Below are 12,571 nucleotides of genomic sequence, written 5' to 3' on the forward strand. Positions count from 1 at the left end.
CAACGCAGGACACACGCAACTCATTAAGGTTCTTGAGGCCATTCGGCCACGCTTTAGGGGCGGCCTCAGTGGCTGGCCGGCAGCCAAAGAATCAGCAGCGGACGGACGTGAGGCCATTCGGCCATAGGATATCAGCGGCGTCAGTGGCTGGCCGGCAGCCGAAGAATCAACACCTGACACACGCAGCTCTTTATGATGCTTGAGGCCATTCGGCCACGCTTTAGGGGCGGCGTCAGTGGCTCAACGGCAGAAGATACAGCAGCAGCCTTCGAGCTGTGAGGGGGACTGAGGCCATTTGGACAGGGAGAGGCAGCCACATCGACAGTTTTATATTTAAATTTGCAGAATGGGTGCTGCATTGTCAACACCACTTATTATTGCAAAGTTGAATTGGCACTCTTATTTCTCCAAACACACAGTCCTTAATTTGCAGGCACCAATGCAGCACCGGTTCTGCAAGTTTAGCAGTGAAAAGCTGAACTCTCTGATTTCAGCAGGTGATTTATTCAGCAGTGCTGCTAGAAGCACTCCCTCACACACAGAAATATCAAGAAAATTAAAATGCAAGCCTTTGCAGGGGTCCAAGAAACAAATCTTCACTTTTTCTGCAGCACTTTTAAAAATGGCCGAGTGCCAATGTTTACTTCAGACTGCGCGAACGCTCCAACGCGCACGCACAGGGTTGCTGGCACCAAGAAGCCACATTTAAATTGTACCCGCCCCCTCCTACTACAAAATCAGCGCGGGTGGTAGGCTCCGCCCCCGTGCACCGCGCCAAGCAGACATCGAGCTCCAAGGAACTCGAATACCGCGGTTTTTTTTTTTCAGGCGCCGTTTTTGGCGCGAAAAACAGGCGCCCAGCTCTGAGGGGCGCCTTTTTCGCCGCGTGTGGAAACTTGGGGCCTAGGTGTGGCCTCACCAAGGCCCTGTACAACTGTAGCAACACCTCCCTTCCCCTGTACTCAAATCCCCTCGCTATGAAGGCCAACGTGCCATTTGCTTTCTTAACCGCCTGCTGTACCTGCATGCCAACCTTCAATGACTGATGTACCATGACACCCAGGTCTCGTTGCACCTCCCCTTTTGCTAATCTGTCACCATTCAGATAACAGTCTGTCTCTCTGTTTTTACCACCAAAGTGGATAACCTCACATTTATCCACATTATACTTCATCTGCCATGCATTTGCCCACTCACCGAACCTATCCAAGTCGCTCTGCAGCCTCAGCATCCTCCTCGCAGCTCACACTGCCACCCAACTTAGTGTCATCTGCAAATTTGGAGATACTACATTTAATCCCCTCGTCTAAATCATTAATGTACAGTGTAAACCGCTGAGGCCCCAGCACAGAACCTTGCGGTACCCCACTAGTCACTGCCTGCCATTCTGAAAAGTCCCCATTTACTCCTACTCTTTGCATCCTGTCTGACAACCAGTTCTCAATCCATGTCAGCACACTTCCCCCAATCCCATGTGCTTTAACTTTGCACATTAATCTCTTGTGTGGGACCTTGTCGAAAGCCTTCTGAAAATCCAAATATACCACATCAACTGGTTCTCCCTTGTCCACTCTTCTGGAAACATCCTCAAAAAATTCCAGAAGATTTGTCGAGCATGATTTCCCTTTCACAAATCCATGCTGACTTGGACCTATCATGTCACCGCTTTCCAAATGCGCCTCTATGACATCCTTAATAATTGATTCCATCATTTTATCCACTACTGAGGTCAGGCTGACCGATCTATAATTCCCTGTTTTCTCTCTCCCTTTTTTTAAAAAGTGGGGTTACATTGGTTACCCTCCACTCCATAGGAACTGATCCAGAGTCAATGGAATGTTGTAAAATGACTGTCAATGCACCCACTATTTCCAAGGCCACCTCCTTAAGTACTCTGGGATGCAGTCCATCAGGCCCTGGGGATTTATCGGCCTTCAATCCCATCAATTTCCCCAACACAATTTCCCGACTAATAAGGATTTCCCTCAGTTCCTCCTCCTTACTAGACCCTCCGACCCCTTTTATATCCAGAAGGTTGTTTGTGTCCTCCTTAGTGAATACCAAACCGAAGTACTTGTTCAGTTGGTCTACCATTTCTTTGTTCCCCGTTATGACGTCCCCTGATTCTGACTGCAGGGGACCTACGTTTGTCTTTACTAACTTTTTTCTCTTTACATATCCATAGAAACTTTTGCAATCCGTCTTAATGTTCCCTGCAAGCTTCTTCTCGTACTCCATTTTCCCTGCCTTAATCAAACCCTTTGTCCTCCTCTGCTGAGTTCTAAATTTCTCCCAGTCCCTGGATTCGCTGCTATTTCTGGCCAATTTGTATGCCACTTCCTTGGCTTTAATACTATCCCTGATTTCCCTTGATAGCCACGGTTGAGCCACCTTCCCTTTTTTATTTTTACGCCAGACAGGAATGTACAATTGTTGTAGTTCATCCATGCAGTCTCTAAATGTCTGCCATTGCCCATCCACAGTCAACCCCTTAAGTATCATTCGCCAATCTATCCGAGCCAATTCATACCTCGTACCTTCAAAGTTAGCCTTCTTTAAGTTCTGGACCATGGTCTCTGAATTAACTGTTTCATTCTCCATCCTAATGCAGAATTCCACCATATTATGGTCACTCTTCCCCCAAGGGGCCTCGCACAACGAGATTGCTAATTAATCCTCTCTCATTACACAACACCCAGTCTAAGATGGCCTCCCCCCTAGTTGGTTCCTCGACATATTGGTCTAGAAAACCATCCCTTATGCACTCCAGGAAATCCTCCTCTACCGTATTGCTTCCAATTTGGCTAGCCCAATCTATGTGCATATTAAAGTCACCCATTATAACTGCTGCACCTTCATTGCATGCACCCCTAATTTCCTGTTTGATGCCCTCCCCAACATCACTACTACTGTTTGGAGGTCTGTACACAACTCCCACTAACGTTATTTGCCCTTTGGTGTTCTGCAGCTCTACCCATATCGATTCCACATCATCCAAGCTAATGTCCTTCCTAACTATTGCATTAATCTCCTCTTTAACCAGCAATGCTACCCCACCTCCTTTTCCTTTTATTCTATCCTTCCTGAATGTTGAATACCCCTGGATATTGAGTTCCCAGCCCTGATCATCCTGGAGCCACGTCTCCGTAATCTCGATCACATCATATTTGTTAACATCTATTTGCACAGTTAATTCATCCAGCTTATTACGGATACTCCTTGCATTAAGACACAAAGTCTTCAGGCTTGTTTTTTTAACACCCTTCGTCCTTTTAGAATTTTGCTGTACAGTGGCCCTTTTTGTTCTTTGCCTTGGGTTTCTCTGCCCTCCACTTTTCCTCATCTCCTTTCTGTCTTTTGCTTTAATAGCAAGAACGTGCTTCCTCAGATTAGGAGACCAAAACTGAACACAATATTCCAGGTGAGGCTTCACCAAGGCCCTGTACAACTGCAGTAAGACCTCCCTGCTCCTATACTCAAATCCCCTAGCTATGAAAGCTAACATACCATTTGCCGTCTTTACCTGCATGCCAACTTTCAATGACTACTGTACCAGGACTCGTTGCACCTCCCCTTTTCCGAATCTGTCACCATTCAGATAATATTCTGCCTTTGTGCTTTTGCCCTCAAAGTGGGTAACCTCACATTTATCCACATTATACTGCATCTGCCATGCATTTGCCCATTCACCTAACCTGTCCAAGTAATCCTGCAGCCTTTTAGCATCCTCCTCACAGCTCACTGCGCCACCCAATTTAGCGTCATCTGCAAACTTGGAGATATTACACTCAATTCCTTCATCTAAATCATTAATGTATATTGTAAATAGCTGGGGTCCCAGCATTTAGACCTGCAGGACCCCACTGGTCAGTGCCTGCCATTCTGGAAAGGACCCGTTTATCCCGACTCTCTGCTTCCTGTCTGCCAACCAGTTCTCTATCCACGTCAGTACATTACCTGCAATACCATGTGCTTTAATTTTGCACACCAATCCCTCCTAATTAAACTCTTTGTCCCCCTCTGCTGAATTCTAAATTTGTCCCAGTCCTCAGGTTTGCTGCTTTTCTGGCCAATTTATATGCCTCTTCCTTGGATTTAACACTATCCTTAATTTCCCTTGTTAGCCACGATTGAGTTACCTTCCCCATTTTATTTTGACTCCAGACAGGGATGTACAATTGTTGAAGTTCATCCATGTGATCTTTAAAATGTTTGCCATTGCCTATCCACCGTCAACCCTTTAAGTATCATTTGCCAGTCTATACTAGCCAATTCACGTCTCATACCATCGAAGTTACCTTTCCTTAAGTTCAGGACCCTAGTCTCTGAATTAACTGTGTCACTCTCCATCTTCATAATATAGTAGAATTCTTTATTGTCACTCTTCCCCAAGGGGCCTCGCACAACAAGATTGCTAATTAGTCCTTTCTCATTACACATCACCCAGTCTAGGATGGCCAGCCCTCTAGTTGGTTCCTTGATATATTGGTCCAAAAAACCATCCCGAATGCACTGCAGGAAATCCTCCTCCACTGTATTGCTACCAGTTTGGCTAGACCAATCTATATGTAGATTAAAATCGCCCATGATAACTGCTGTACCTTTATTGCATGCATCCTTAATTTCTTGTTTGATGCTGTCCCCAATATCACTACTGCTGTTTGGTGGTCTGTACACAACTCCCACTCGCGTTTTCTGCCCTTTGGAATTCCGCAGCTTCACCAATGGTTAGTGGTGTGCCACAGGGATCGGTCCTGGGACCACAACTGTTTACAATATACATGGATGACCTGGAAGAGGGGACAGAGTGTAGTGTAACAAAATTTGCAGATGACACAAAGATTAGTGGGAAAGCGGGTTGTGTAGAGGACAGAGGCTGCAAAGAGATTTAGATAGGTTAAACGAATGGGCTAAGGTTTGGCAGACAGAATACAATGTCAGAAAATGTGAGGTCATCCACCTTGGGCGGGGGGAAAACAGAATGGGAATATTATTTGAATGCGGAGAAATTACAACATGCTGCAGTGCAGAGGGACCTGGGGGTCCTTGTGCATGAATCCCAAAAAGTTAGTTTGCAGGTGCAGCAGGTAATCAGGAAGCCGAATGGAATGTTGGCCTTCATTGCGAGAGGGATGGAGTACAAAAGCAGGGAGGTCCTGCTGCAACTGTACAAGGTATTGGTGAGGCCGCACCTGGAGTACTGCGTGCAGTTTTGGTCACCTTACTTAAGGAAGGATATACTTGCTTTGGAGGGGGTACAGAGACAATTCACTCGGCTGATTCCGGAGATGAGGGGGTTGCCTTTATGATGATAGATTGAGTAGACTGGGTCTTTACTCGTTCAGAAGTATGAGGGGTGATCTTGTAGAAACATTTAAAATAATGAAAGGGATAGACAAGATAGAGGCAGAGAGGTTGTTTCCACTGATCGGGGAGACTAGAACTAGGGGGCACAGCCTCAAATTACGGGGGAGCCAATTTAAAACCGAATTGAGAAGGAATTTCTTCTCCCAGAGGGTTGTGAACCTGTGGAATTCTCTGCCCAAGGAAGCAGTTGAGGCAAGCTCATTGAATGTATTCAAATCACAGATAGATAGATTTTTAACCAATAAGGGAATTAAGGGTTACGGGGAACGGGTGGGTAAGTGGAGCTGAGTCCACGGCCAGATCAGCCATGATCTTGTTGAATGGCAGAGCAGGCTCGAGGGGCTAGATGGCCTACTCCTGTTCCTAATTCTTATGTTCTTATTATGTTCTATGTTCACCCTCACCAGTATTTTGTACTGAATACTGGTTGGAGAGCAAAATGTACTCTGGACTCCTGCCTGGTTCTCCTAGTCGGCCTGATGATCACCCATTCCCGCTCCGAAACCGGAGCTTGAGCTCCTCCAGCTGACAACACTTCTTGCACATGTGGTTGCCGAAATTGTAAAAGGATAGTCAAAGGAAGGGTGGGACCAATGTGAGACCAAAATGATATTTTTGTGGTGCAGAGAGCTTGGCTGGGGTACTAAATGAGTACTTTTCATCTATCTTCACTAGAGAACAGGATGTTACCAATGTAGCAGTAAAGGAGGAGGCAGTAGCAATATTGGATAGGGGAAAAAAATAAAGGAGGTACTTAAGAGGTTGGCAGTCCTCAATGTAGAAAAGTCACCCAGTCCAGATGGGATGCATCCTAGGGTACTGAGGCATGTAAGGGTCTCTGGCCACAATCTTTCAATCCTCCTCGGATATCAGTGTGGTTCCAGAGGACTGTAAATGTTAGACTTTTTTTTTAGGGGGAAAAGGATAACCCTGGGGGCTACAGCTGAACGTCTGTGGCGGGGAACTCATTTTAAGAGTCAGTAATCCATGACGAAATGAAATGGCATTTGGAAAAGAATGCGCTAATAAATGAAAGTCAACACGGATTTCTTATAGGCAAATGGTATTTGGCTAACTTGGTTGAATTCTTTGAAGTAATGGATGAGGGTATTGTTCATGTGTGTTTGTCAAAGTACCAAATAATAGATTTCTTGGCAAAATTGATACACATAGAAACATAGAAACATAGAAAATAGGTGCAGGAGTAGGCCATTTGGCCCTTCTAGCCTGCACCGCCATTCAATGAGTTCATGGCTGAACATGCAACTTCAGTACCCCATTCCTGCTTTCTCACCATACCCCTTGATTCCCTGAGTAGTAAGGATTTCATCTAACTCCTTTTTGAATATATTTAGTGAATTGGCCTCAACAACTTTCTGTGGTAGAGAATTCCACAGGTTCACCACTCTCTGGGTGAAGAAATTCCTCCTCATCTCGGTCCTAAATGGCTTACCCCTTATCCTTAGACTGTGTCCCCTGGTTCTGGACTTGCCCAACATTGGGAACATTCTTCCTGCATCTAACCTGTCTAACCCCGTCAGAATTTTAAACGTTTCTATGAGGTCCCCTCTCATTCTTCTGAACTCCAGTGAATACAAGCCCAGTTGATCCAGTCTTTCTTGATAGGTCAGTCCCGCCATCCAGGGAATCAGTCTGGTGAACCTTCGCTGCACTCCCTCAATAGCAAGAATGTACTTCCTCAGGTTAGGAGACCAAAACTGTACACAATACTCCAGGTGTGGCCTCACCAAGGCCCTGTACAACTGTAGCAACACCTCCCTGCCCCTGTACTCAAATCCCCTCGCTATGAAGGCCAACATGCCATTTGCTTTCTTAACCGCCTGCTGTACCTGCATGCCAACCTTCAATGACTGATGCACCATGACACCCAGGTCTCGTTGCACCTCCCCTTTTCCTAATCTGTCACCATTCAGATAATAGTCTGTCTCTGTTTTTACTACCAAAGTGGATAACCTCACATTTATCCACATTATACTTCATCTGCCATGCATTTGCCCACTCACCTAACCTGTCCAAGTCGCTCTGCAGCCTCATGGCATCCTCCTCGCAGCTCACACTGCCACCCAACTTAGTGTCATCCGCAAATTTGGAGATGCTACATTTAATCCCCTCGTCTAAATCATTAATATACAGTGTAAACAGCTGGGGCCCCAGCACAGAACCTTGCGGTACCCCACTAGTCACTGCCTGCCATTCTGAAAAGTCCCCATTTACTCCTACTCTTTGCTTCCTGTCTGACAACCAGTTCTCAATCCATGTCAGCACACTACCCCCAATCCCATGTGCTTTAACTTTGCACATTAATCTCTTTTGTGTGGGACCTTGTCGAAAGCCTTCTGAAAATCCAAATATACCACATCAACTGGTTCTCCCTTGTCCACTCTACTGGAAACATCCTCAAAAAATTCCAGAAGATTTGTCAAGCATGATTTCCCTTTCACAAATCCATGCTGACTTGGACCGATCATATCACCTCTTTCCAAATGAGCTGCTATGACATCCTTAATAATTGATTCCATCATTTTACCCACTACCGATGTCAGGCTGACCGATCTATAATTCCCTGTTATCTCTCTCCCTCCTTTTTTAAAAAGTGGGGTTACATTGGCTACCCTCCACTCCATAGGAACTGATCCAGTGTCAATGGAATGTTGGAAAATGACTGTCAATGCATCCACTATTTCCAAGGCCACCTCCTTAAGTACTCTGGGATGCAGTCCATCGGGCCCTGGGGATTTATCGGCCTTCAATCCCATCAATTTCCCCAACACAATTTCCCGACTAATAAGGATTTCCCTCAGTTCCTCCTCCTTACTAGACCCTCCGACCCCTTTTCTATCCGGAAGGTTGTTTGTGTCCTCCTCAGTGAATACTGAACCAAAGTACTTGTTCAATTGGTCCGCCATTTCTTTGTTCCCTGTTATGACTTCCCCTGATTCTGACTGCAGGGGACCTACGTTTGTCTTTACTAACCTTTTTCTCTTTACATATCTGTAGAAACTTTTGCAATCTGTCTTAATGTTCCCTGCAAGCTTCTTCTCGTACTCCATTTTCCCTGCCCTAATCAAACCCTTTGTCCTCCTCTGCTGAGTTCTAAATTTCTCCCAGTCCCTGGGTTCGCTGCTATTTCTGGCCAATTTGTATGCCACTTCCTTGGCTTTAATACTATCCCTGATTTCCCTTGATAGCCACAATTGAGCCACCTTCCCTTTTTTATTTTTAAGCCAGACAGGAATGTACAATTGTTGTAGTTCATCCATGCGGTCTCTAAATGTCTGCCATTGCCCAACCACAGTCAACCCACTAAGTATCATTCGCCAATCTATCCTAGCCAATTCAAGCCTCATACCTTCAAAGTTACTCTTCTTTAGGTTCTGGACCATGGTCTCTGAATTAACTGTTTCATTCTCCATCCTAATGCAGAATTCCACCATATTATGGTCACTCTTCCCCAAGGGGTCTCTCTCACAACGAAATTGCTAATTAATCCCCTCTCATTACACAACACCCAGTCTAAGATGGCCCCCCCCTAGTTGGTTCCTCGACATATTGGTCTAAAAAAACCATCCCTTATGCACTCCAGGAAATCCTCCTCCACCGTATTGCTTCCAGTTTGGTTAACCCAATCTATGTGCATATTAAAGTCACCCATTATAACTGCTGCACCTTTTATTGCACGCACCCCTAATTTCATGTTTGATGCCATCCCCAACATCACTACTACTGTTTGGAGGTCTGTACACAACTCCCACTAACGTTTTTTGCCCTTTGGTATTCTGCAGCTCTACCCATATAGATTCCACATCATCCAAGCTAATGTCCTTCCGAACTATTGCCTTAATTTCCTCCTTAACCAGCAATGATACCCCACCTCCTTTTGCTTTTATTCTATCCTTCCTGAATGTTGAATACCCCTGGATGTTGAGTTCCCAGCCCTGATCATCCTGGAGCCACGTCTCCGTAATCCCAATCACATCATATTTGTTAACATCTATTTGCACAGTTAATTCATCCACCTTATTGCGGATACTCCTTGCATTAAGACACAAAGCCTTCAGGCTTGTTTTTTTAACACCCTTTGTCCTTTTAGAATTTTGCTGTACAGTGGCCCTTTTTGTTCTTTGCCTTGGGTTTCTCTGCCCTCCACTTTTCCTCAACTCCTTTCTGTCTTTTGTTTTTGCCTCCTTTTTGTTTCCCTCTGTCTCCCTGCATTGGTTCCCATCCCCCTGCCATATTAGTTTAAATCCTCCCCAACAGCACTAGCAAACACTCCTCCTAGGACATTGGTTCCGGTCCTGCCCAGGTGCAGACTGTCCGGTTTGTACTGGTCGCACCTCCCCCAGAACCGGTTCCAATGCCCCAGGAATTTGAATCCCTCCCTGCTGCACCACTGCTCAAGCCATGTATTCATCTGCGATTCCTACTCTGACTATCACGTGGCACTGGTAGCAATCCCGAGATTACTACTTTTGAGGTCCTACTTTTTAATTTAGCTCCTTAAATTCGTTTCGTAGGACCTCATCCCTTTTTTTTTTTACCTATGTCGTTGGTACCAATGTGCACCACGACAACTGGCTGATCTCCCTCCCTTTTTAGAATGTCCTGCACCTGCTCCGAGACATCCTTGACCCTTGCACCAGGGAGGCAACATACCATCCTGGAGTCTCGGTTGCGGCCGCAGAAACGCCTATCTATTCCCTTTACAATTGAATCCCCTATCACTCGCTCTCCCACTCTTTTTTTCCTGTGCAACAGAGCCAGCCACGGTGCCATGAACTTGGCTGCTGCTGCCCTCCCCTGATGAGTCATCCCCCTCAACAGTACCCAAAGCAGTGTACCTGTTTTGCAGGGGGATGACCACAGGGGACTCCTGCACTACCTTCCTTGCACTACTCTTCCTGCTGGTCTTCCATTCCCAAGCTGGCTGTGGACCCTTCTCCTGCGGTAAGACCAACTCGCTACACGTGATACTCACGTCATTCTCAGCACATGAGATTTAAAGGGACAGTGTGGATACAAAATTGGCTAAGGGACAGAAAGCAAAGAGTAATGGTGAAAGGTTATTTTTCAGACAGGAGGGAAGTATACAGTGGTGTTCCCCAGGGGTTGGTATTCATACCACTGCTCTTTTTGATATACATTAATGACTTGGACTTGGGTATTCAGGACATAATTTCAAAGTTTGCAGATGACTGGTAACTCTGAAATGTAGTTAACAATTGGGATAGTAACAGACTTCCAGAAGACATAGACTGGTTAAATGGGCAGACACATGGCAGATAAAATTTAATGGAGGGAAGTGTGAAGTGATGCATTTTGGTCGGAAGAATGAGCATATTCAATATAAACTAAATTTATACAATTTTAAAGAGCGTGTAGGAACAGAGACCTGGGGTCGTATGTACACAACACTTTGAAAGTGGTAGGACAAGTTGAGCAGGCTGTTGAAGCATATGGAATCCTTGGCTTTATTAATAGAGGCGTAGAGTACAAAAGCAAGGAATATGTACTAAACCTTTTTTATAAAACACTGGTTAGGCCTCAGCTGGAGTATTGTGTTCAATTCTGGGTGCCGCACTTTAGGAAGGATATTGAGGCCTTAAAGAGGGTGCAAAAGAGATTTGATCGAAGTATTCAAAATCACAAATGGTTTTGATAGTGAATTGAGTGACAGAAGGGTCGATAACCAGAGCACACATTGGCAAAAGAACCAGAGGCAACATGAGGAAACCATGTGTTGTTGTGATCTGGAGATGGCGTTCGGTCAAGCGCCAGCCAACAAAGTGCCGCACAGCCACCTTTAGCTGCATTAAGTGGCAAACAGCTGCTTAACGATCCTCTGGTGCAAGCTTTGACTCCTTTACCAAGATGGTGTCTTGCATTAAGCACGGGTTAAACCAGCATTTTGGCTTCAGGCCCTATCTTGGTCACCTCGGAGGCTCTTTAGCACCTAAAGCAGCTGGGGGAAATCACCCCAAACTGTTTAGATTACAACAGTGACTACACTTCAAAAGTACTTCAGAGACTGTAAAGTGCTTTGGGATGTTCTGAGGTCATGAAAGCTGCGATATAGTTGCAAGTCTTCTATAGTTATGTCATGTTGATGCGCCAGCAGTCATTTTTCAATATGGAAACTTGAGGAAACGTTCTTCTGTATTTGGATATTTTGATGCAAAATATTGACAGAATTTGACTTTGGACCTTGTCATAAATAATAAATAAAGTGTACCTTTTGCATAAAGATTTAATTTACCCATGCCCATTTGTGAATCTTAAATTGAAAATCTATGGCTCTTTCTTTATTTTTTGGTGGTTAAGGTCACAAGAAGCTGTGTTTTTTGATGAAGTTAATGCTTAATTCCGAAATGTTGAGTCCTTATTCTGTTTTCTTTAGCTGTTGAAGAGTGTATTGAAGGAACTGATGGAAATGAAACAAGTTAAGGAGAATCTTCTGCAAGTGCATTTAAATGGTGAGTCACTTACTCTGGTGGGGAGGGGCAAGGGGGAATGAGATACATGGTTAACCAGTGGATTTATAGTAGAAGTTTGTGTGTGTGTATATATACATTAAACCTGGCAGTTTACCTGCATTGGAGAGAACTGGAGATTTAAAGGTAAAGTAAGAAACCTGAGATGATGGGATGTGATTTTCAACTTTCAATTCCACACTGGAGCATAAAACAGGTGTTGCAGGCCAAGCGCCTGTTGTAGAAACCACCCGATTTTTCCCTTTCTATTGAAATTAATGGAAAAGAAAATTGGGTAGTTTCTTGAATGGCCGCCTGCCCAACGATGCCAGTTTTCTGCTCCAGCTGTAAACCTGAATATTGTCTCCTAATGTATTGAAAGAAAGACATTGACATTGATGCTTCACCTTGTCACATCCTTCAACGTATTTCATATAAGAGAAATTACTTTTGAAGAATAAAAATTTCCATGGACTGCTGATTTTTTTTAAAGTGGGGGGGGAAAAGAGAGAAAAGAATAGCTGTTACATCCCCCTGTTTGTATTCATTATCTTTTGTGCATTGAAGATACAACTCAGAAGAAAGAGAATTAAATTGTCAGTGACAAACTTGTGTGCAAAAATGAGTTGTGGCTTAATCATTTTATGTCAAATCTTTCATTTTGGTGCTGAAATATAAGCTAACAAAAGTCAAGCAACAAACTATAATACAGAGTA

The 12,571-nt window shown here is 44.6% G+C and overlaps 1 protein-coding gene across 4 annotated transcripts in view; it reads left to right on the forward strand.

Annotated features, from left to right (window-relative positions):
- Positions 1-12,571, forward strand: part of orc4 (origin recognition complex, subunit 4) — a 109,504-nt gene that overhangs the window by 50,187 nt on the left and 46,746 nt on the right. For all 4 annotated transcript variants that reach the window (XM_070875348.1, XM_070875349.1, XM_070875350.1 and 1 more), the window contains one exon: positions 11,783-11,858. In XM_070875348.1, coding sequence (XP_070731449.1) covers positions 11,783-11,858 — 76 coding nt within the window. The remainder of the gene's footprint in view (positions 1-11,782; positions 11,859-12,571) is intronic.

This window comes from Pristiophorus japonicus, chromosome 3 (genome assembly GCF_044704955.1).
Source record: "Pristiophorus japonicus isolate sPriJap1 chromosome 3, sPriJap1.hap1, whole genome shotgun sequence".
NCBI classification, from domain to species: domain Eukaryota; kingdom Metazoa; phylum Chordata; class Chondrichthyes; family Pristiophoridae; genus Pristiophorus; species Pristiophorus japonicus.